General features: G+C 45.4%; 1 protein-coding gene across 3 annotated transcripts in view; it reads left to right on the plus strand.

Moving 5' to 3' along the window:
• Nucleotides 1-25,721, plus strand: part of adam19b (ADAM metallopeptidase domain 19b) — a 271,511-nt gene that overhangs the window by 165,340 nt on the left and 80,450 nt on the right. For all 3 annotated transcript variants that reach the window (XM_072511913.1, XM_072511914.1, XM_072511915.1), the window contains 4 exons: nucleotides 12,490-12,561; nucleotides 13,394-13,560; nucleotides 18,884-18,968; nucleotides 20,391-20,530. In XM_072511913.1, coding sequence (XP_072368014.1) covers nucleotides 12,490-12,561; nucleotides 13,394-13,560; nucleotides 18,884-18,968; nucleotides 20,391-20,530 — 464 coding nt within the window. The remainder of the gene's footprint in view (nucleotides 1-12,489; nucleotides 12,562-13,393; nucleotides 13,561-18,883; nucleotides 18,969-20,390; nucleotides 20,531-25,721) is intronic.

Raw genomic sequence — 25,721 nt, forward strand, 5'->3', positions numbered from 1 at the left:
GATGCAAAATGTAAACATACAAAGTAGGTGCAGAAGTAGACCATTCGGTCCCTTCAGCCTGCTCCATCATTTGATAAGATTATGATTGCTTACTTTGTGTTCCCCCTGCCCTCGTCCCAATAACCTTTGATTCCCTTGCCTAACAAGAATCCTTTGCCTTAAAAATATTCAATGACCCAGCCTCCACCTCTTCCTGAGGCAGAGAGTTCCAAAGTTTCACAACCCTCAGAGAAAGATTTTCTCCTCATCTCTGCCCGATATGAACGACCCCTAATTTTGAAATCATGCCCCCTAGTTCTGGACTCACCCCAAGTGAAAACATCTTTTCCACGCTGTTATGGGCGAGGCCTTTTCAGAATCCCAAAATGTATCATGGAGTTCAACCAACCTCACCCTTTAATGTATTTGTTGCTTTTCCTAGCACACGGCTTGTTCCCTCGGTGCGGTATTTCAATTATGGACTTGTAGGTTTTTAACCACAAAACACTGTTTATTCCATGAACTCACCTTAACATCTTAAATAAACATTGGATCTCTTAACACCCATTACTTCAAAGATAACTCAGAAAATATTGCAACAGTAAATAATTCCTTAAAATGTTCCTTCAAACTTCCAAGAAACTTAACACCTTTAAACAAAATCACATCAGGTTAAAGGCTTCACTATTATAAGTTTAAATCACCCAAATGATCCAGAGATAGTCTTTCATGGCAGAGATCCAGCTCACTGCAAAACACAGACACACACTCAGGTCTTTTCCTCCAAACTGCAAAACTAAACTGCAAAGTGGCTGACCTGACCTCAGCTCCACCCACTCTCTGACATCACTGTTTTCTTAAAGGAACATTGCTTAAACATCCATGTCTTAAAGGTACTCTCACATGACACCTACCCCCAAGAAAAAAAAATAAACCATCAACTTCAAGATGGTTTCATTTTTCACTTTTGCACCATCCACGAAGAAATGCACACAATAAATATACATTTTCAATTAAAGAAAACAACACGTGCCAATAGGTATAATAATATAGTCCAGTTTTCTTTGTTCTTCTTCCTCCAACCAAAGTCCTTCTCGATTGATCACATTCGTGACAAAGCATCGGCTATCACATTTTCCCGTCCTGCCACATGTACTATTTTTAAATGAAATGGTTGTAACAACAAACTCCAGCGAAACAGCCTTGCATTGTTATTCCGTAATCGCTCCAAAAACGTCAAAGGATTATGATCTGTATATATAACGGTGTCAGAGGGATTGCTGGTCACATAAATGTGAAAACGTTGCAAAGCCAGCACCAAACTCAAAGTCTCCTTCTCAATCGTTGAATACTTTTTCTGGTGAGAATTCAATTTCTTTGAAAAATAACCAACAGGCCGCTCTAGCCCTTCATAGCCCACAAACACAGGAGCAGTGGTTAACACAGCCTTCAGGTCGTCAAATGCCTGTTGACACTCCGCTGTCCACTGGAATTTGTTATGCTTCTTGAGCAAGTCCGTCAGTGGAGCGACAACACTGCTAAAATCTGGTACAAATTTCTGGTAAAATCCACTCATACCAAGAAATTGCATTATTTCCCGTCGTTTCGAGGGTATTGGAAACTCCCCAATAACTTTCGTTTTCACATCCCGTGGGACCAGTCGACCCTGTCCGATTGTATGGCCAAGGAAAGTGACTTGGGCTTTTCCAAATTCACTTTTGGCTGGGTTTATCACCAAACCCGCCACCTGAAGTCGATCGAGTAACTCCCTCAGATGTTCTTTAAATGTTCTTTCCATGTCTGGCTGAAAACTACCAGATCGTCGATGTATACCGCACAATTGGGTAATCCTGAAACAACTGTATTAGTTAACCGTTGAAATGTTGCTGGGGCGTTTTTCATGCCAAATGGCCTAACTTTGAACTGGTATATACCATCTGGAGTCACAAAAGCTGAAATCTCCTTCGCCCTTTCAGATAAAGGTACTTGCCAGTAACCATTCAGTAAATCCAATTTGGAAATAAAAGCAGATTGTCCCACTTTCTCAATGCAATCCTCCAAACGTGGGATAGGATAAGAGTCCGTTCTTGTAACTGCATTCACCTTTCGATAGTCCACACACAACCGTTGGGTACCGTCTGGTTTAAGTACCATCACTATGGGTGAGCTCCATTGGCTGCAACCCACTTCAATTATGCCATTCTTCAGCATACTCTCAATCTCTCTGTTAACCTGTGCCAATTTTAAAGGATTAAGTCTATATGGATGTTGTTTGATAGGAACAGCATATCCCACATCTACATCATGTATAGCCATTTTAGTACTTGAAAATCGCTTATTGTCACGAGTAGGCTTCAATGAAGTTACTGTGAAAAGCCCCTAGTCGCCACATTCCGGCGCCTGTTCGGGGAGGCTAGTACGGGAATTGAACCGTGCTGCTGGCCTGCCTTGGTCTGCTTTAAAAGCCAGCGATTATCCCAGTGAGCTAAACCAGCCCTTCCCAATTTATCTCTACAAACTTGCCCATGTGATATCAATAACTCTTTCAGGTCAGTTTGTTTTTCCTCTGGAAGGTAACTTAACAATTCATCCCAATTTTTAAGAACATCCTCATTTTCCAATTTAGTTTGAGGTATGTCAAATTCACAGTCATCTGGATTTGGTTCGTCGCTTTGAGTTAAAATCATTAAAACCTCCTTTTTTTCTCCTTCCCTTTCAAAATACCTTTACGCATATTCACATGACACTCTCAGTGAGTCTTCCTTCTATCTGGTGTTTTTACCACGTAATTCACCTCACTTAATTTCCTTTCAATCTGATACGGTCCACAAAACCTAGCTTTTAAAGGCTCCCTTACCACTGGTAACAACACTAAAACTTTATCCCCACTGGCAAAACTACGAACTTTGGATTTCTTGTCCGCTACCTGTTTCGTCACATTTTGTGCAACTTTCAAATGTTGTCTAGCCAATTCACCTGCTCTATTTAATCATTCCCTAAAATTTGACATGTTATCCAATAGTGTAACTTCCGATTTCTCACCCACCAATTTTTCCTTAATCAATTTAAGTGGTCCTTTTACCTCATGACCAAAAATTAGTTCAAAAGGACTCATTAGGTGCATCCCTAATTGCAAACAATACGAATGGAATTCCTTTATCCCAATCCTCTGGATAATCTTGACAATAAGTACTCAACATTGTCTTTATGTCTGATGCCATCTTTCTAACGCTCCCTGCGATTCTGGATGGTACGCATTTGATTTAAATTGTTTTATTCCTAAGCTATCCATAACTTCTTTGAATAACTTTGAAGTAAAATTTGTTCCTTGATCCGATTGAATTTCTGTGGGTAGTCCATATCTAGTAAAGAATTTAAGTAGCTCCTCCACAATCCTTTTAGCTGTAATATTACGGACTGGAATGGGCTCTGGAAACCTAGTAGACACATCCATTATAGTCAAAAGATATTGATTCCCACTTTCTGTTTTCGGAAGCGGTCCTACACAATCGATTAGGACCCTTGTAAAAGATTCCTCAAATGCTGGAATGGGCATTAAGGGCGCTGGTTTTATCACTGCTTGAGATTTCCCTACCATTTGACATGTGTGACATGATTGACAAAATTTAACTACATCTTTATGTAGTCCAGGCCAATAAAAATGTTTCTGGATTTTAGCTTGAGTTTTCCTTATTCCCAAATGACCTCCCACTGGTACCTCATGTGCAACTCGCAACACCGCCTTTCTATAACCTACCGGTAATACTACTTGATGAACTTCTGCCCACTTTTCATCCGCCTGCATATGTACAGGTCTCCATTTTCTCATCAAGACATCATTTTTACGGTAATAACACTCTGGTATACTCTCAGATTCCTCTTCCGTATATGCTTTCTGATATATCCGTTTTATTTCTACATCTTTCTGTTGTAACTCTGCCAATTATCCTGAACTAAAAATATCCGCCTCATCCTCCACCTGTTCTTGTTCTTTTTCAACCATCTGATCAAAAATCGTTTCTGATAATTGCACTTCAACTTCATCTTCACTCTTTGATTTCTCCTCTTGTCTTAACCTGTGACTTTGCGACCTTGTTACTACACAATTCGGAAAAATCCCAGGACATTCGTCCTTCAACACTTCAGTTGACTGATTTTCCACTGGCTTATCAACCATAGTAGGCATCACTCCCACCTGCGATCCAGCAATATCATTACCCAAGATAAACTGAATTCCTGGACAAGATAGTTTCTCTATTACTCCTACTACCACTTCACCACTCTTCACTGGACTTTCCAACCTTACCTTATATAATGGAACGCTACTCCTCTCACCCAGAATTCCACATATCACCACCTTTTCTGGCAACATTCTTCCCAAACGACATAATTCCTCATCTCTTACCATTAAAGATTGACTATCCCCTGTATCTCTTAAAATTGTGACTTCTTTTACCTGCTCCTCCTGATACACATGAGTAAACTTTACCCAAACAATTAAATTCTTTAAAGGCATCTGGCACCTTCTTAACAATTACTTCTTGAACAGGCTGTACAATCGTTTGCACCTCCTTCGCTTCCCTTGGGCTTTCCTTTACCACTCTAACAAATCCCACTATCTTATTCTGTTTTACCACATCAGCCTTCCCAGTGCTTTTCTTCAACCACCAACACTGTGACTTTACATGGCCTAGTTTATTACAGTGAAAACATTTGAAACTTTTCATTTCTTTTTCACCCTCCTGGATTTCTTTTTTAATCTGAGGTTCACTCTCTTTATTGTCGCCCATCAGATCACCTTTACCTTTACCACTGGAGTATTTCTCATGTCCCCAGTTTCTATCCCTCACCAGCTGAAACTGATGTCGGAAACCAATCTTTGATTTATGAACTAATTCATAATCATCTGCCATTTCCGCTGCTAATCTCACAGTTTTAACCCTCTGTTCTTCCACATGAGTTCTCACTACATCAGGAATTGAATTTTGAAACTCCTCCAAAAGTATAATTTCTCTGAGAGCTTCATACGTTTGGTCTATTTTCAAAGTCCTTATCCACCTATCAAAATTACTCTGTTTGAGCCTTTCAAACTCCATGTATGTTTGACCAAATTCTTTCCTTAAATTTCTAAACCTTTGTCTGTAGGCTTCAGGCACTAGCTCATATGCACTTAAGATGGATTTTTTCACCTCCTCATGCGTCCCAGATACCTCCTCCGGGAGTGATGCAAACACTTCACTAGCTCTACCTACCAGCTTTATTTGAATCAGTAACACCCAAATGTCCTTTGGCCATTTCATTTGTTTAGCTACCTTCTCAAATGAAATGAAAAAGGCTTCCACTTCCTTCTCGTCAAACCTTGGCAATGTTTGGACATATTTAAATAGATTCCCACCAAGCCTTCGACTATGACGCTCTTTCTCACTCTCCTCATCACTATAATCCAACTGTACGTTTCCCTTTACGTCTGCCAATTTTAACTGATTGTCATGTTTCATGGCCACTTTCTGAAGTTCAAACTCCCTCTCTTTATCTTTTCCCCTGATCTGTATCTCCCTTTCTTTTTCTTTTTGTTCTGCTCGGGCTATTCTTTCTTTTCTCCTTTCTTCTCTCTCCTTTTCTTTTTCCTCTCTCTCTTTGTCTTTCTTTTTCTTCTCTCTTTCTCTTTCTTTTTTCTCTCTCTCTTTATTTTTCCTCTCTCTCACTCTCGTATGCCAGACGCTTTAATTCTTTCTCATGTTCCATTTGTTTAATTTGCAACTGAATTTTTGCCATTTCCAATGAGTCAAACTCTATCTCAGGCAACTTTAAATGCTTAACCGCTGCCATAATTACCTCACCTTTTTGCATTTTGTCAGGTAATGTTAACTGCAATGTCCTTGCCAAATCTAACAGTCTGCTTTTCATGTCTGTCCGTAAAGTACTATGTGTGACATTCTCCACCCCAAAAAACTTCTGAGCCTCTGAAAGAGCCATTGTTCACAACACTCTCCCCACTTAAACTAAAATACCACACCGGAAAAGCAACAATGCTTCACTGTCTTTAAGTTCACAAAAGCCAATCCAATAGATAGACTTTTATCCCCCTCAAAGCCCCCAATTGTTATGGGCGAGACCTTTTCAGAACCCCAAAATGTATCATGGAATTCAACCAACCTCACCCTTTAATGTATTTGTTGCGTTTCCTAGCACACGGCTTGTTCCCTAGGTGTGGGATTACAATTATGGACATGTGGGTTTTTAACCACAAAACACTGTTTATTCCATGAACTCAACTTAACATCTTAAATAAACATTGGATGTCTTAACACCCCTTACTTCAAAGATAACTCAGAAAATATTGCAACAGTAAATAATTCCTCAAAATGTTCCTTCAAACTTCCAAGAGACTTAACACCTTTAAACAAAATCACATCAGGTTAAAGGCTTCACTATTATAAGTTTAAATCACCCAAATGATCCAGAGATAGTCTTTCATGGCAGAGATCCAGCTCACTGCAAAACACAGACACACACCCAACTCTTTTCCTCCAAACTGCAAAACTAAACTGCAAAGTGGCTGACCTGACCTCAGCTCCACCCACTCTCTGACATCACTGTTTTCTTAAAGGTACATTGCTTAAACGTCCATGTCTTAAAGGTACTCTCACATGACACACGCCCACCTTGTCGAGACCATTCAGGATCTTATGTACTTCAATCAAGTAAATCATTGGACATCTACTTGAAAAGGGACTAATTTGCAGAGTTGTAAACTAAAGGTTGAGTTATGGCTCTAAATTGGACAGCTCTTCAAAATGCTGGCATATGCATTACAGGCCAAATGGATTCATTCTGTGCTCTATGTATGAGCACTTTTACAGTGGGAGTTGGACAACGACTGCTCAAACTTACTTTATTTGGAACTCTTCCGTGTTCAAAAATACTTCAGGACAGAGGAGGTAAATGGGGCAATACTTGTATCAGCAGCAACATCTTATATTTGTATAATATATTTAATAAAATGTCCTCAGGTACTTCACATGAGAATTATAAAGTAAACTATAAACAGACAGCCACTTAAAGAAATGTTGTGTCAGATTAAAAATCTTGGTCAAAGAGTAAAGTTTTAAGGAGTGCCTCAAAGAAGCAAAGTGAGGTAGAGAAGCAGTGCGGAGTAGAGAGGGGATTCCAGAGCTTAGGACCTAGGCAACTCAGTCACAGCCACCTGTGGTAGTCATCACTGTTGTATATATCACACACAAGATGTAATACGGTAAGGCTCCTGAACCACAGGTACGGGGGAAGATCCCTGCATGCTGGCTCCGCCCAGTAGGCGGAGTATAAATGTGTGTGCTCACCGAGCTGCGGCTATTTCGGCAGCAGCTGCAGGAGGCTACACATCTCTGCTTAATAAAGCCTCGATTACACTTTACTCTCGTCTCGTCGTAATGATAGTGCATCAATTTATTAAGCAGAGATGTGTAGCCTCCTGCCGCTACTGCCGATTGGGTGCCTTGATCCTCCGTTGTGAGCGCCGCAGTCCCGGTGGCAATGCAGACGTTGGCTCGGTCAACGGTGACTCCGGGAGCGTGTAGGCCTCATCTTCATCCCCGGGTGAGACCAAGGGGAGGACGGATCGTCCTGGAGCGGGGCTGTGGTGAGGTGCGCTGGGGGGAGGAAATGTGGCGCCGGGACAGAAGGGGGGTGAGTCCCAGCTGGTGCCAGGTCCCTGTGGGAGACTGTGTCTTGGCGGCTGTCGGGGTACGCCACGTAGGCGTACTGCGGGTTTGCATGGAGTAGCTGTACCCTCTCGACCAACGGGCCCGCCTTGTGGAGCCACACGTGTTTGCGAAGGAGGATGGGTCTTGGAGCTGCCAGCCACGTTGGGAGCGAAACCCCGGACTTCCTTGGGAAGGCAAGGAGACGTTCATGGGGGGTTGCATTAGTCGCCGTGCAAAGCAGCGATCAGATGGAGTGAAGGGTGTTGGGGAGACCACCTGCCAGCGGGAGACCAGGAGATTTTTGGACCGTAGGGCCAGCTGGACGGCCTTCCAGACCGTCCCATTCTCCTGCTCCATCTGCCCGTTTCCCCGGGGGTTATAGCTGGTCGTCCTGCTCGAGGCGATGCCCTTGCTGAGCAGGTACTGACGCAGCTCATCACTCATAATGGAGGATCCCCGGTCGCTGTGGATGTAGGCGGGGAAACGAACAGGGCAAAGATGGTGTTAATTGCGTTGATGACGGTGGCAGACGTCATATCGGGGCATGGGATGGCGAAGGAGAATATGGAGTATCCGTTGACCACGTTAAGGAAGTACGTGTTTCGGTCGGTGGAGGGGAGATTTTATAATTTTTGATCTTGCCCCGCTGTGTATTATTGAACATGAAGACTACCGACCGTTGGTCAGTGAGGAGAGTGAATCTCCTGCCGGCCAGGTAATGCCTCCAATGCTGCACAGCTTCTACGATGGCTTGGGCCTCCTTTTCGACAGAGGAGTGCCGAATTTCAGAGGCATGGAGGGTGCGGGAAAAGAATGCCACGGGCCTGCCTGCCTGGTTGAGGGTGGTGGCCAGAGCATCGTTTGATGCATCGCTCTCGACTTGGAAGGGGAGCGTCTCGTCGACCGCGTGCATCGCGGCTTTGCCGATGTCGGCCTTGATACGGTTGAAGGCCTGGTGAGCCTCGACCGTCAGTGGGAAAACGGTGGAGTGAATGAGTGGGCGGGCCTTGTCCGCATAGTTAGGGACCCACTGGGCGTAGAATGAGAAGAACCCCAGGCCTCGTTTGAGGGCCTTGGGGCTGTGGGGGAGGGGGAGTTCCATGAGGGGGCGCATGCGATCGGGGTCGGGCCCAAGAACTCCATTTTGCACGACATAGCCGAGGATGGCTAAGCGGTTGCTGCTGAACACGCACTTCTCCTTGTTGTACGTTAGGTTGAGGAATTTGGCGGTGTGGAGGAATTTGGAAAAGTTAGCCTTGTGGTCCTGCTGGTCGTGGCCGCAGCTGGTGACGTTACCCAGGTACGGGAAGGTGGCCCGCAGTCCGTACCGGTCAACCATTCGGTCCATCTCCCGTTGGAAGACCGAGACCCCATTAGTGGTGCCGAAGGGAAGTGGTAAAGGCGGCCGTCCGCTTCAAACGCAGTGTACGGGCGGTCCGCCTTGCGAATGGGGAGCTGGTGGTAGGCAGATTTCAGGTCCATTGTCGAGAAGACCCAGTACTGTGCAATCTGATTGACCATAACAGATATGCGTGGGAGGGGGTACGCGTCGAGCTGCGTGTACCGATTGATGGTCTGACTGTAGTCAACGACCATCCTGTTTTTCTCCCCAGTTTTCACAACTACCACTTGGGCTCTCCAGGGGCTGTTGCTGGCCTCGATAATGCCTTCCCGCAGCAGCCTCTGGACCTCGGACCTGATGAAGGTCCTGTCCTGGGCACTGTACCGTCTGCTCCTGGTGGCGACGGGTTTGCAATCCGGGGTGAGGTTTGCAAACAGAGAAGGTGTGTCGAACTTAAGGGTCGTGAGAGCGCATACAGTAAGGGCTGGTAGTGGCCCGCTGAATTTCAGGGTTAGACTTTGGAGGTTGCACTGGAAGTCCAGGCCGAGTAGCAAGGCAGCGCAGAGGTTGGGAAGGACGTAGAGCCGGAAGTCGCTGAACTCTACGCCCTGGATGGTGAGGGTGGCTGTGCAGTACCCCCGGATCACCACGGAGTGGGATCCGGAGGCCAGGGAGATTCTCTGGTTAATGGGGTGTACCGCGAGGGAGCAGCGCCTTACCGTATCGGGGTGGATGAAGCTCTCTGTGCTCCCGGAGTCAAGAAGGCATGATGACTGGTGCCCATGCTACACATTTACCGTCGTCGACGCAGTTGCGAGGTTGTGTGGCCGGGACTGGTCAATCGTGATGGAGGCGAGCTGTAGCTGGTGTTGGAAGGCGAGGAGCGGCCCGATGAGGTGCCCGACGAGCAGGGATCCTGAGGCGGGGAAGATGGTGGCGTGCACGGGGCGCACGTGGCGGGCGGCGTTAAAGATGGCGGCGCCCACGAGCCGCACGAGGCCTGATGGGGGGGAAAGAGGGCGGCACCCACGGGCCACACGTGTCCTGAGGCAAGCAAGATGGCGGCGCCCATGGGCCGCACGTGGTCTGAGGCGAGGAAGATGGCGGCGCCCACAGGCCGCACGTGGGTTGCGGGGGCGAAAATGGCGGCGCCCACGGGTCACACGTGGGGGATGCAGGAACAATGGGCCTGGTTACAGCGGCGATCGAGCGGGCCTGGCACACAGCAGCGAAATGTCCTTTCTTCCCGCAGGCCTTGCAGAGTGTGCTCCGCGTCGGGCAGCGCTGCCGGGGGTGCTTTGTCGGTCCGCAGAAGCAGCTCTTCGGTCCCCCGGGGTTGGCTGGCTGCCGCACGGCGCAGGCTTGGGGTTGGCTGGGGGCGGTCGCTGGTGGGGTCCATGATGGGGTGTTCGCTGGTGTGGTCCACGATGTCCAGGAGGGGGGCGCCGTGCGGTCGGGAGTATATGCTTGTACATTACGGGTTGTGACCGTTAGTGAGAGCGCGAGTTTCTTGGTCGCCGTGAGGTCGAGGGTAGCCCCTTCTAAGAGGCGCTGGCGGATGTACGGCGACCCTATGCCCATAACGAAAGCGTCCCTAATTAAGAGTTCGGAATGTTCAACGGCCGAAACAGCCAGTAGCATCATGGCCTCAGAGTAGGTAGGTGCGTCCCGGATGAGGGGAAAGATATCGGAGCTCAGCCCCGTTTCCAGGATCTGGAGCTTCTGTGCCTCTGAGGGTGGTTCTGTTGCAGATCCGATGTAGGCTTCAAAGCAAGCTAGTCAATGTTCGAAGGCCGACTTGGCGTTATCTGCTTGAGGGTGCAGCTGCAGGCGATCCGGCTTGATGTGGAGATCCATCGTTGTAAAATCTCTGTGTAATAAATTGATGCACTATCAATTACGACGATACGAGAGTAGAGAGTAATCGAGGCTTTATTAAGCATAGATGTGTAGCCTCCTGCAGCTGCCGCCGAAATGGCCGCAGCTCGGTGAGCCCACACATTTATACTCCGCCTATTGGGCATCACCACCATTGGTGGAGAGATTAATATCAGGGATGCATAAGAATCCAGAATTAGAGGAGCACGGATATCTTGGAGGGTTACGGGACTGGAGGAGATTACAGAGATAGGGAGGGGCAAGGCCATGGAGGGATTTGAAAACAAGGATGAGAATTTTTAAATCAAACCATTGCCTGACGGCAAGCCAATGTAGGCCAGTGAGCACAGGTGCGATAGGGCGCGAATTAAGACATGGATGACCTTACGTTTTTGCAGTGGAGAATGTGGGAGTCGTAAGAAACAAAGGCATGAATGAAGGTTGCAGGTTTTTTAGAGCCACATATTGTCAAGGCAAGTTGAGGACAGACTGCCAAATATCCTTTTACATTGAAGATGTTGGCGGCCAGGTTGCTGGGAAAGACAGTTAAGGCAAAGACTAATTGGTCGGGACCAAAGAGAAAATGCTGGAAAACCTCAGCAGGGCTGGCAGCATCTGTAGGGAGAGAAAAGAGCTAACGTTTCGAGTCCAGATGACCAAAGCTTTGACAAAGGATCATCTGGACTCAAAACATTAGCTCATTTCTCGCCCTACAGATGCTGCCAGACCTGCTGAGATTTTCCAGCATTTTCTCATTGGTTTCAGATTCCAGCATCCACAGTAATTTGCTTTTTTACTAATTGATAGAGATTCATCTTCTTGAGTTCTCTGCTTGCAGGCAGGTCAGACCCACAGCACCATGGATAGGGCAAGGAAACTGGCCCCAAATTCTCACCAGCCAGAACGGGAATTGAACCCCAGGCTGTTGGCATGAATCTGATCCAGACTGGCCGTTCAGCCAACAGAGCATACCAGTAACCCCGTTTCCCATTAGTCCAGGTTTCTGTGGGAACACACATGTTGTAGGACCTGGGACTGTGGACAGTGATGGTAGAAGCTCTAATTTTCTTTCCTGACCAGGCGTCTCTCCAATTCTTCCGGCCTGCCATTGGTATATGTTGGAAGGATCAACCTGTTGATAATCAACCTATTTGGCCACGTTATGAACACACCTTCCTTGGATGTTGAGTCTTGGACTTGAACTTGAACCCAGGGCTTCTGAGCCAGAGGCAGGGGCATTACCCATTGCTCCACAAGGCCTCCTGGTAGAGATTGATTGCTCTATTCATCATGTATCATGCAGCTACTAGGACAGTAGAAGGGCTAACACTGATGGACTTTGATCTTTCTTCATCGAGCAACTCCAATGTTTCTGTGTCACCAGATTAATTTAGGAAGTAAGCAGATGTTGTAGAGGGTGGGGTACGGATTTGACTCCTGAAAGATGAGCTACAAAGCCTTCTTCACTGAACCCATCTTGCTATTCCCTCAGGCTGTTAGGAAGCTAGTGCTGGCTCTGGTGAAGCTTCGATTAAGTCTTTAGCGATGGTTGGCTTCTTTGCTCTATCTAATTCAATCACCTTTTAGTTTCAGAAGCATTACTGGGACCTCGAGAAGACGAAATTAAAATTGAAAGAAACTGCAAACTATGTTGATAAGGTGAGACCAAATGTGTGTTACCATGAGTTTATAAATGTATATGTTAACTTGCGCTGTATATTGCCAGGTGTCCCAGTCAGGAGCCTGGATTCTCCGAAATCCCGGCCGAGTGTTGACACCAGCGTGAACGCTGGAGTGGTGTACGTCAGTGTCAATGGGCCTCCTGGCCCAGCAATGGGCCTCCTGGCCCCCCCGGAGTCTCCCGCCACCCCACCAGGACGTCCACAGCGGCCACAGGTCTGAGCTCCCGCCGGGTGGTACCAGGTTGGAACCACGCTGGCGGGACTCGGCGGAACTCAGCGGGAGTTCGACCCGTCGCCCGTGGAGAATCGCTGCGTGGGCATATTTCAGCGGCCCCCGACCGGTGTCGCGCGGGCGCAATTGCCGCTGATTCTCCCATGCCCCCGGCGATTCGCCGATCTGGGTCGGAGAATCCCGCCCATTATCTCTATCCATTAACCACATCACCAAAATACATGACCTGGTCCTTATCATGTTGCTGTTTGTGGGTGCTTACTGTGCGTAAATTGGCTGCCGTGCATCCTACACTACAACAGTGATTTCACTTGAGACGTATTTCATTGGCTACAAAACACTCTGGGATGTCCTGGGATCGTGAATGAACGCAAGTCTTTCATTCTTATTATTTGCTGGATCGGAGGATAGTTTCAAATGCGAAACATGAAAGGCGTGTAAATATATATCTGTTTGACCCAAAGCGATATATGTTGCGGGCCAATGAGTTGATTTTGGGGTAATTGGACATTTGTGCAGATCAGCCCATTATTTAGTGCCTGTAGAATCTGTCCCTCTACCGGAGTGTTTCTCTCAGTATTACAGGTCTCTGAATATCAGGATTGCCTTGGTTCACTTGGAGGTGTGGACTCATGAGAACAAGTGTGATGTGAGAGAGAATCCCTACAGCACGCTCTGGTCTTTTCTGAAATGGAGGCAGCAGACACTGGCCCTAAAGAAGCATGATAATGCACAGCTCATCACGTGAGTGCCAAAGAGCTTCTCTTCACATATTGTCAGAGCAGGTAGACATTGGCTATCATAATTCCAAAGAGTTTGGGGTGTGCTAAAATGTGACAAGGGGCCGGAATTCTCAGGGTGTTGGGATTCTCTTTTCCTGTCGGCAGTGCACCCACACCTGCAGGTTTCCTGTCAGTGTGCGTAGACTTCCTTCTACGGGAATTTCCATTGACAAGCAGCGGGAGTAGAGAATCCCGCTGCTAGTGAACAGCGCGCTGCCAAGAAACACGCAGCTGGGGGACCGTAATATCCCACCCATGGTGTTTTAGAAAATATATGCTCAGTTATGATGCAATGAAGGTGCACTATACCATGAGTTACTAAACCATACTAGTTGGCGTTTCTTTGGGTTGATTCCATTGCTGCATTCTGATTAATCTTAGCTTCCCTCTATACCAGAAGGGGAAGTAGATTATCCTTAGAATCATAGAATGGTTACAACAAAGAACAAGGCCATTGAGCGGGGCATCTAGAAAATCTCAGTGCAATTAAACGCAGTCAACAGTTTTATGAAAGGGAAATCATGTTTGATTAACTTATTGGAGGTTTTTGTGGAAGTAATAAGTGATATGGATAGAGAGGGACCTGTGGATATACTGTATTTCGATTTTCAGAAGGCATTTGATAAGGTATCACATAAAATGTTTTAATGCAAAGTAAGAGGTCATGTTGTAGGGGGTAACATATCAGTATGGACAGAGGATTGCTTAGCTAACAGGAAGCAGAGACAAGAGTTAAATGGGTCTTTTTTGGGTTGGCAAGATGTGACAAGTGGAGTGCCACAAGTATCAGCGCTGAGGCCTCACCTATTTACAATTTATATCAATGACATGGATGAAGGGACCAAATGTATGGCATGATAGCACAGTGGTTAGCACTGTTGCTTCACAGCGCCAGGATCCCAGGTTTGATTACTGGCTTGGGTCACTGTCTGTGCGGAGTCTCCCTATGTCTTCATGGGTTTCTTCCGGGCTCTCCGGTTTCCTCCCACAAGTCCCGAAAGACGTGCTGTTTGATAATTTGGACATGCTGAATTCTCCCTTAGTGTCCCCGAACAGGCACCGGAGTGTGACGACTCGTGGATTTTCACAGTAACTTCATTGCAGTGTTAATATAAGCCTACTTGTGACAATAATAAACATTATTATTATTATGATTGCTAGATTTGCTGATGACACAAAGGTGGATAGGAAAGTAAATTGTGAAGAGGTCATCAGGAGTATACAAAGGGACATAGGTTAAGTGAGTGGGGGAAAAAAATCGGCAAATGTGGGGCAGCACCGTGGCGCAGTGGTTAGCATTGCTGCTTAATGGCGCCGAGGTCCCAGGTTCGATCCCGGCTCTGGGTCACTGTAGGTGTGGAGTTTGCACATTCTCCTGGTGTTTGCCTGGGTTTCGCCCCCACAACCCAAAGATGTGCAGGGTAGGTGAATTGGCCATGCTAAACTGCCCCTTAATTGGAAAAAAAGAATTGGATACTCTAAATTTATATTTATAAAAAATAAATAAAAAGGTTGTCAAGGGTAGGTGGAATGTGGAGTTGAGGCCACAGTCAGAGCAATCATGATCTTATTTAATGGCAAAGCAGGCTTGGGGGTCAAATGGACTACTCCTGCTCCTAATTCGTATGTTTGTATGTAAGGACAAATTTCTACTACAAAAGACTTAATTGGCAAGGCTGCTCATGTTGAAACTCTTTTGTGAGCATTGCATACAATAGATGGAAAATCACACATAGCCACCTTGGGCAAAATGCCTCTTCCATACTTTAGGGAGCATGCCAATTGCAGGTGGATACCAAGGTTGGGAGAGTTAGAACACAAGGAAACTGAGCTGAGAGGCAGACATTTCTTATACCTGTCTTTTCTTCCACGTTAAGTCTTCTGATACCCAGAATTCCAAAAGAAATTACACTTTTGACACAAATTCTGGAACTTACCATTGCGTTTAATTTCTCACATTGCATTGTTGTGCCACAGATGAAGCAATGTGTTTGGTATTAGACTGTTCGGGCAGTAGTAAGTGATGTCTTTTTATGGATTATACATGAACATGAGACAATATAGATCCAAAATCATTTTAGAATTATATAATTACATAATGCCCCTATCAGCATAACATATCAAATCATTAACTTTTTACTTTCTAATATATTATTTCACATTTTTTGGGATCATATATATTGCTCAGCATGAAATAACATAAACTTTCAATCCTCAACTGAGTTCAGACTTCTCCAAGTAATAGTTCAGAGATAACATCAGTCTATGTGTCTGAAGCTTAGAATCCATACAATCCCTACAGTGCAGAATGAAGTCACCTAGCCCATCGAGTCTGCACCGACCCTCCGAAAGAGCGCGATCGCTAGGCTCACTCCTTCGCCCTATCCCTGTAGCTTGTGCATTGATCATGACCAATCCAGCTAACACGCATAACTTTGGACACTAAGGGGGCGATTCTCTGAGCCCTGCGCCGGGCTAGAAAATAGCCGCAACCGCGCCACGATGCTCCAACGGTGGCGCGCGATTCTCCGAGGCGCAGAGAATCGGCGCCATTTGCGTTGGCACGTTTGGCGCGGCGCCGGCCGCGGGCCGCTGGAATCGGCGGGGCCGCCAATTCTCCGGCCCGGATGGGCCGAGCGGCCGCGCCGATACGACAGAGTCCCACCGGCGCCGTTCACCCCTGGTCGCTACCGGCGGGCACTCTGCGGGAACGGTCGGGGGTCGGCCTGTGGGAAGGCGGGGGTGGGGGGGAGGCTCCGATTGGTCTGGCCCGCGATCAGGGCCCACGGATCGGCGGGCCGGCCTCTCCCTCCACCGGGGCCTACTTTTTGGCGCGCCGGCCCCTGAACACCAACTCCATGTTGAGTCGGGGCCGGCGCGCTAAAGAAGTCCCCCGCGCATGCATAGGTTGGCGCGGCCCAACTGCGCATGCGCGGGTTGGCGCGGCGCCCATTTGGCATCGGGAAGGGAGGCTGGAGCGGCGTGAACCGCTCCAGTGCCATGCTGGCCCCCTGTGGGGGCCAGAATTGGTCGTACCAGGGCCCGGTCTGCGTCGTCGTGAAACGCGACAGCGTTCACGACGGCGCAAACACTTGGGCTCCATATCGGAGAATCGCCCCCTAAGATGCAATTTAGCATGGCTCATCCAGTTATGTTTTACTCAAGCCTCATGTCATCCTGTTGATCACACTATCAGGGTAGCCTTCAGCCCCTTTCTTCCTCGTGTGTTTATCAATATTATATCTGCACAATATTTAGACTACAATCATATAATAGTTACAGTACAGAAGGGGGACATTCGGCACATTGCCTCTGTCAGTTTTCTACATCAGCAACTCAGCTAGACAGTCCTTGACCCAGTAAAATCTTTCACTGCATCAATCCTGCTGCCTTTCCCTTGAATTAACCGAAAGATAACTATTTGGGTCGTCAACATCTTTACCTGTCTACTTTATGGCTTTATGTGCTCTGGCAGTATCAGTGCTCTGTGATATTGTGAGCTTGTCCATTTGAATTAAGACTTTTTCTATATCAGGATGTGCAGAGCCCCATATGAGCCAGCCTACCAGCCTTTTATCCATTCCCTTAAATTTACACTGGCTGGCTACATTTCTCAACCTTGTTAAGAAATTCTCAACAGGCACACCTGTTTCTGCCTCAGGCTCTGAACTCCACATCAGTGGATCTAATGGTTTGACTTTGGCTGGAACTGTGTACTAAACTCCTTCAAAATCTTGGCTGAGATTTTGCTGTCATCTTTGCTTATTTCCCAGCTATAGAAAATAATTCCGGTAACTCTTCTGCCCACAAAACAACCTTTTCCTCAGCAATAGTGCCTTTCAGAAAACTGTTGAATATCAATTTAATAATCATTATTGTCACAAGTAGGCTTACATTAACATTGCAATGATGTTACTGTGAAAAGCCCCTAGTCACCACACTCCGGTGCCTGTTCGGGTACGAGGGAGAATTTAGAATGTCCAATTCACCTAACAACCACATCTTTTGGGACTTGTGGGAAGAAACCGGAGCACCGGGAGGAAACCCATGCAGAAACAGGGAGAATGTGCAGACTCCGCATCGACGTTGACCCAAGCCGGGAATCGAACCTGAGACCCTGGCGCTGTGAAGCAACAGTGCTACCCAATGTGCTACCATTCAATTTGCACTTTTGCTTGAACTTCTCAAATACCTCCATGATGTTATCAGCCTCCCATTATAGATTGGATCTACGCATTCATTACTGTGGCCATCTTGTTTACTTATGATTCACACAATTCGTTTGGGCACTAGCTTGGGTCGATTTTCACAATAAAGTTCAGCATTTACGTTATTCTCAAGGTTTGAGTTCCACTCACAAAAAAAGCAGCTGCCACCATGTTATGTCTTGTGGAACTCAAAATAAATCACACTTTTGTGTAATTTCTCACATTGCTTTATGTGAGATGGAATGATACAATGTATATTTGGTACACACGCTATAGAGCAGTAGTGAGTGATGTGGTATTATCGATATAGACATGCATGAAAACATATTGGATCTCAGATCATTTTGGAATGGTATGACATTTATGCTGAAAGTGAGTCTTAATGAGTTTTAAAAAGAATATATTATTATATACTGGGAAACAAACTTGTGGGGGTGTGACTGGTTTAACGAAACTGAAGACAGATAGGATGCAGGTGTCAAAAAATCAATGGGGAGGTGTGAAGAGAAGTGGTTAAAATGGTAATGAACAAGGAACCAGGAGAGCTTGAAAAAGGAACATATACAATTAAAAGATTGTCAATAGATGAGGCAAAACAGTGTAAGTTTACTCTTAAAATATAGCAGCATTAAAGTTTAAAAAAAGTTGATCAATTCTGGGAAAAGAAACTTCTAAAGATTTGTAGTAACAATAGAGTGTAAGATCAAGGGGGAAAACAGATTTAAGGAAACATTGAAGATTGTGTTGGGGTGGGGACGATAAGATCACGATCAAGACAGTGTGGAAGAAGCCAGACCTGGGAGCACTAGTTTTCTGTCACCCTCAGAGAGCACAGGGGCATTGTATGGTAATGTTACTGAAATTCCTTCAATATAAAATCATCACAGTTGGTCTGTGAGTTACACATCTTGACTTCAGAAAGCTCCTCATAATACACAAATTACAAAATAGTTGTGGCAGCTGATTCACGTTTCCCTTTGAGATTTGGGCAGCCTGGCACTTACCGTCTGCTGTCGCATAACACATTCTGATAATAATGTTAAATTTATTTCTTCATAATTTTGAATTTGCATTTAGGGGGATTACCTTCAATGGGACCACAATTGGTTTGGCACCTCTGATGGGCATGTGCTCAGATTATCAGTCAGGAGGCGTCAATGCGGTGAGTGATTCAAAGTGATGACAGTTCTCATGCAAAGGTTCATGTATCTATTTTACATCAGTCAGTGCAGTTTGCAAGATGTCAGAACACAATAGTGGTGGTTTTGCGCCCGTGTTCACCAGGAGCGCTATCGGCGACGTTGCTGCAAAACCTTGCAAGGATCGGAAAACGAGATACTCGCCGATTTCTCCCCCCCCCCCCTCACCAGTGATGTAATGAGGCGGGGACCTCACTTAAATACATTTTAATAAATTTGAATACACTTAAAGGTCTTCCCCGCCGTATGTTTCCCCCAGATAAAGAATTCCTGCCACTTTGGCAAGGTTTACAACAGGTATTTTAAAATGTGAACTCACCATGGGCACAAAGGTAAGTTATGCCCCTGGGGGAGAGGGACATATCTGGAAACTTTTCCATGCTGTTGCAAAATTGGCTGTCACATACAGTTAAGATTAATCAGCAGGGGGTCTGGCAGCATTTCTGGCATCATTGCCTCTAAATGTGGGAAAGGGGTTAGCACTAAATCAATGGAGCAATCCTCCTGCTTTTGATTTCCAGTAAAGAGATGGGTTCTGTAGATGGTAAGTGTGTAAGAATGTGAATGTGGACAGGATCAGACTCAGTTACGACACTCCCCAGTATCCTATAGCCTTCCTGTCCGATCGATCACATGGAGAATGACCGTGAATGGTTGACAGTGCCCATGGAACACGACTATGGCACCAGGAAAGAAGGGATGCAGAGGGAAGAGATGTTTTTCGGCTATTATTTTAGTGATGTCAGCCAAGGCTCTGGTGGCAACAGTGCCTCAATTGGTCACACTCTTGCCTCAGGCAGAAGGCTGTGAGTTCAGGTTCCACGTCAAAGCCTAGAGTGCAAAATCCAGTCTAACACTCCAGTGCTGCACTGTCAAGGTTCTTCTTGAGTGAGATGTTAAACCGTGGCCCCCTCTGCTCTATCAGATAGCCATAAAAGATCCCATAGCACTATTTAAAGAATAACAAGGAAGTTGTCCCTGATATCTAGGACAATGGTTATCCCTCAATCGACATCAGTAAAAATAGATGATCTAGGTATAATACCATTGCTATTTGTGGGATCCTGCTGTGAAAATTAGCTGCTGCATTTCTGATATAACAATAACTACACTTCAAAAGTTCTTAACTGGCTGTAAAGTGCACTGGGCATCTTGCAGCTATATAAATGCAAATGCTTTCTTTCCTTATTTCCTTCTTTCAATCATCCTTTCTTTCACAGTTGTCTCAGTTATTGTTTTACCAATATTGTGGTTACTTTAATATTAAAGTGACAAATTCTTTGATCATTAACAAGAGTAAAAATGCTGGACATGAATGTTTACAGGAAAACTCCATTCATGAAGCTGACAATCTTCCTTACACCACTGATCTTTTCTCTCTCAAGGATCACTCTGACAGTGCGATTGGTGTTGCTGCCACCATGGCGCATGAAATGGGACACAACTTTGGAATGAGCCACGATGCTGATGGCTGCTGTGTGGCCCGCCCTGAGGATGGAGGATGCATCATGGCCGCAGCCACTGGGTGAGTATCCAAAGCCATCGGGATAATGTCTGAGTGTGGTCTTGTGAGAATTATATTGGCCCTGGGTCTCAAACTAGTACCTCTGCAGGCACTCCTCTCTCATCCGCCCAGTATGAACTCTGTACCCTTAAACTACCCCCGTATCTTTTCAATATTCACCACCCAATAATAATAATCTTTATTAGTGTCACAAGTAGGCTTACATTATCACTGCAACAAAGTTACTGTGAAAATCCCCTAGTCACCACATTCCGGTGCCTATTTGGGTACACAGAGGGAAAATTCAGAATGTTCAAATAAAGTAACTGATTGGGCAACGCTAGGCCCCCGATTGCCTTTCCCTCTACAAAAACACCCTGCGAATCCATGGGGTCCTGCCCGCCCAAATAAAATAAGATATCATTTTATTGACTTGCACAAAGAAAGATTTGGGAAGGAAAACTGGGGGATACTGAATCAAAAAATAGAGACCTTGGGTTGATATTCATCTTTATAGATTGGACCCTGCCCGCTAGGGACAGAGAAAAGTTTCCCACTTCTTCAAATCAGACTTAATCCCATTTACCTGACCAGCAAAATTTAGTTTATGGAGCGAGGCCCTATCATGGGACCTGGATTCCGAGATAACGGCAGCTGGACCTGGCCAGGCAACAAGGCAATCTCCCCAGATCGGCTCCCCTCCCTGGGGGATTCACCAGAAATCATTTGCTTTTATACAAGTTCAATATATATCCCAAGAAGGAGCCAAAATCCCTAAGCAGCTTCATTGGAGAGAATGTACAGCATCAGATCATCTGCATATAAAGACACCCTCTGCTCCCTCCCCTCTCTCTTCCCTTCCACCTCGTGATGACCTCAATGCTATGGCCAGAAGCTGAATTGCCAAGACAAACAATAGCGGGGTCAATGGACACCCCTGCCTCATACCTCTCTTCAGCTGGAAATATTTCCAGCTCAAGGTATTCGTATGAATGCTCACGGTGGGGGCTGTGTATAAAAGCTGGATCCACAATATAAACCTAGGCCCAAAACCAAACCTTCCAACTGTCTGAAACAGATACCCCCACTCTACCCTATCAAACGCCTTTTCAGCATCCGTTGAAACAATTACCTCTGGCTCAAGAACTGGAGAGGGGGACAGAATAACATTACACAATCACCATATGGTGGCCAACAGTTGGCTGCCCTTAACAAACCCAGTCTGTTCCTCCAGTATAATCCCTGGAAGGCAGGGCTCCAAGCACATTGACAAAACCTTTGTCAACAACTTTGCATCTTCATTCAGTGATAAATTAGGGCGATATGATACACAATTTGTCAAATCCTTATCCTTCTTTAAAATCAAGGAAATCGAATGCCTGCGCCAGTGTGGGCAGCAATATCCCCTGGGACGTGGAATTGTTCATCTCTAACAACAATAGGAACAACTGCCCTGCAAATCTCTGATCAAATTTGATCTGGAATGTGTCCGGGCCCGGAGCTTTACCCGACTACATCAAACCCATGCATTTCTTGACCTCCTCCGGGCTCAACGGGGACTCCAATTCCTCCTTTCTCTCTCGTTTTATAGCTGGGATCTCAACTACAAACCTTCCTCCGGCCCGAAAAATATCCTTCAATCATGACTCTATTCCCTATTCCTCAATTTTTTATCCACATTGCTACTATCCCTTTTATTCCATGAGCTGTAACTTTTCATCACAAGTTTGTTGTGTATCACTGTATCAGATGCCTTTTGAAAGCCCATGTTAGCCACATGAACAGCATTGCTCTCATCGACCCTTTCTGTCACCATTTCAAAAAAACTCCAGCAAGCTCGTTAAATCCAATTTCCCCTTTAGAAACCCTTCCATGCTGGTTCTTGCTAGTCAACATGCATTTTTCCAAGTAACTACTTATTCTATCCTGAATAATTGTTCCCCCCCACCTCCCCCGGAGTCCAAGGAAGATAGAAAGATTATGGTCAGTGCCCCTGCAATTTTCATTTCCATTTCCTTCGATATCCTCTGATGCATCTCATCTGGCTCTGGTGCCTTGTCAACTTTCAGTACCGATAGTCTATTCAACACTTCTTCCTTAACAATTTTGAACCCTTCTAGTGTGACGAATTGAGATTTTAAGAATATTGGCTTTTAAATATTGGGACAATGTAAGGGTTAAAAGCCTGGGGATACATTGTGTTTGACTGCAGTGGTCATGTTTTTAAAAAGGATTTTATTTTGCGAACTTCTAGGAAACAGCGGGTGAAATTGACCAGCGGAATGTGGGTGACTGGGGAAGTTCCTGGGGAGTTAGCCTGCAGAGATCCTTTGTTTTTGGAGATCATTGCTGGGTGGAGCCCAGGAATGAAGAGAAGCAGTTGGATTTGGAGAAGCTTTGGGGGAGAGAGGAGCTGAATTCTAGTCTGCATGTCTGAGTCAACAATTCTCACAGTAGGTTAGTTATAAAAGAGTAATAATATGTAAAGCAGAAAAGTCTTATCTGGGGACAAGGAAGAAGCTGAAACATGCCAGGGGCACCAGTTTTTTGAAGATATTCGGCCAGAGTCTGAATGGGTTTCTAACATGAGCCAAATCTGGTTTACAGAGCAAGTATTACTCAATGCCCTGCCAATTTTAAGATAGATTGTCATCTGTGTGTTTCTTTTCTTGTTGTTTAATGGAAATTGAGTAGTGGCGTTAAGGGGCAATTGTAAGCTGTTCTTTTTGGGTGTGAAGTCAAAAAGTTTAATATTGTATTCATAACAAAGTTTTGTTTTGGAAATACTAAAGTCCTATTTTTTCATGCAATCACTCCTGGCGCGAATCATTCTTGCCACAGTCTTACAAATAAACTAAAATATTGGGGTTTCGGTCCAGTATCCTAGCCACTGTTGGGGTCTGATCTGCGATCATAATACAATAGACAGTTTCCTCCTCTGTCACCATATCCTTGGTAGTATCTACCTCCTTGGTAAAGACAGAGGTAAAACAGTAACTTAGTACCTCAAGCCATGTTCCCAGCCTCCATGTGTAAATTCCCTTTTTGGTTGCGAATCAGCTCTGCTCCTCCTTTTACCACCCTTTTACTATTTATATGTCTATTGAAGACTTTGGTATTCACCTTTATGTTGGATGCCAGTCTTTACTCATAATCCTTTTCACTTCCCTAATATGCTTTTTCACCTCCCCTCTGAGCTTTCTGTATTCCTCTTGGTTCTCAGTTATATTTTCTACCTTGCATCTGCCAGAAACACACTTTTTCTTGTTTAATTTAATTTCTATTTCCTTTTTCATCCATCATTTTTAAATTCAAGTAGAGCAACTTCTTTCAAAATTATACGCTTTTTTAAATTTACAACAATTTAAAAACAGTCCCTAACAGCAGTTTGTTACCAACCAATGAACTTATGGTTTTCCTGTGATGTTACTATTTGTTTCTTCGTTCTCCTTTCGACCTCAGCACAGGCCCGTTCTGAGGAGCTGAATGCTGCCACTCTCACACCCAGGTTAATGGAAGGCAGCTGATCCACTCTGGAGCCACAGACTGGACTCTGGAACCAGAGACTGGACTGAATTAGATTCACCCACTCTTCCAAATAATGGTTGCTCTTTCCGGGTCCTCTTCTCACCCACTCGTCTCGGTGGTGGTTACTGTCTCCGGGTCTTCTTTTCACCTTCTCTACCAAAATTCTTGAATTCCAGGAGACTCCAGTACAATCCTGGAGGGTTGGCAACCTTACTGTCCATGCCAGGGATTGTTTATACTCAATACTGATTCATAGTTATTTGTTCCAACATAATTGAGAGATTCAGCCATCCACTGATTTGTTTTGTTCCCAAGCTGTCTGGACTCAGTTGAAAGGGTCTGGCGTTTTAGCTTTGATTGACAGCTGTCACGAAGAAAGGAGGTGGTGTTGCTCGTTTTAGCCTTAGTTTAATTGCTCTTATTCTGTCACCTTTGCTCTTGAGTCGCCAGGTATCTTTCTGATACCGCCACGTGGTTCAAGTCCAAGTAATAATCAATAATCCAACACACCGCTTTGTAAGAGTTAAATCAACGCACATTTATTATATACAGCAATCAATACTTATACATTAATTCTACCTCTAAGCTACTTCCTACAACTAACAGGTCAATACTTAACTTTGGAAATGGCCCACCAGGTCAGGGAAACGAATGGCCTTTCGTATGGGCTCTGAGCCTGCGGGATTCAAAGCTGGTACAGGTCGATAGTCAGGAGTGCCTATCTCGTAGCGAGCGTTGGAGTAAGACTTACTATTTCTCGCGGCTGTTGCAGAGTGTCAGCAGAAGGGTCTCGAAGGGTGTGGAGAGGAGAAGAAGGGTCGATTTGAACTTGGCCCCTATTCTTATAATCCCCAGGGGCTTCCCGCCTTTCGGGGCGGACCTTGTACCTGGTTCCAAGTGATTGGACTTGGTCCCAATCACTTGGTTCGATATTCTCCAATGCTGGAGCCATTCCTTGATCGAGGGGTGGTCGTTTACCTTTCTTTGTGTCAGCTCCTGCTGGCGCCGAAAGGTCTGGGTCGGCTTTGTGTTACTAATTTGTAGCATATTGTTCCCGGGATTGCTACTTTATATGCAGATGGCTGGGGTGTTGTTATGTTGATGGCTGCAGGTATCGATTCCTTCTGGCTTCCCCAGAGGCGAATACACTGTTTTACCTGCAGCTGTCTGTTTGAGTCCTGTTGGCTGATTTTCCCATCAGCCTCTTCCATTCGCCATTTTAAATCGGGGTTTGGCCATTCTAATCGGGAGTTAGCCATTTTACATGGCTACAGTGGGTTGTTTATTAGCTGACGTCCTTGTTGATAAACAGCCAGGGCCAGAGTCCTTGTGTATAATTATAATTGAAGTGAGCCAGTTTCAGTATGTGAATCACACAGCCAACATCTCAATGTGTACAAAGGACACAAGGTAAAATGAAAGGAACACAGTAATTTCATGTTGGTTTGTCTTGACCTTGGTTTAGCATTATACAAACACCTTGTTGATCTGCAAACAGCTCTCACCAACAGAAATCATCTTGCATGGGTCTATTTCCAGCAATTAGACCAAGCAACCTTTAACAGTCTGGTCAGCAGAATATAAACAGAAATTAGCATAGCTCTACTTTGACAACAGAATCATTCATTGTACATTCTCTCATCTTTCTCTCTCTCTCTCTTCATGTAGCGTCCTCCATATCCAA

Source organism: Scyliorhinus torazame, chromosome 7 (genome assembly GCF_047496885.1).
Source record: "Scyliorhinus torazame isolate Kashiwa2021f chromosome 7, sScyTor2.1, whole genome shotgun sequence".
Classification (NCBI taxonomy): Eukaryota; Metazoa; Chordata; class Chondrichthyes; order Carcharhiniformes; family Scyliorhinidae; genus Scyliorhinus; species Scyliorhinus torazame.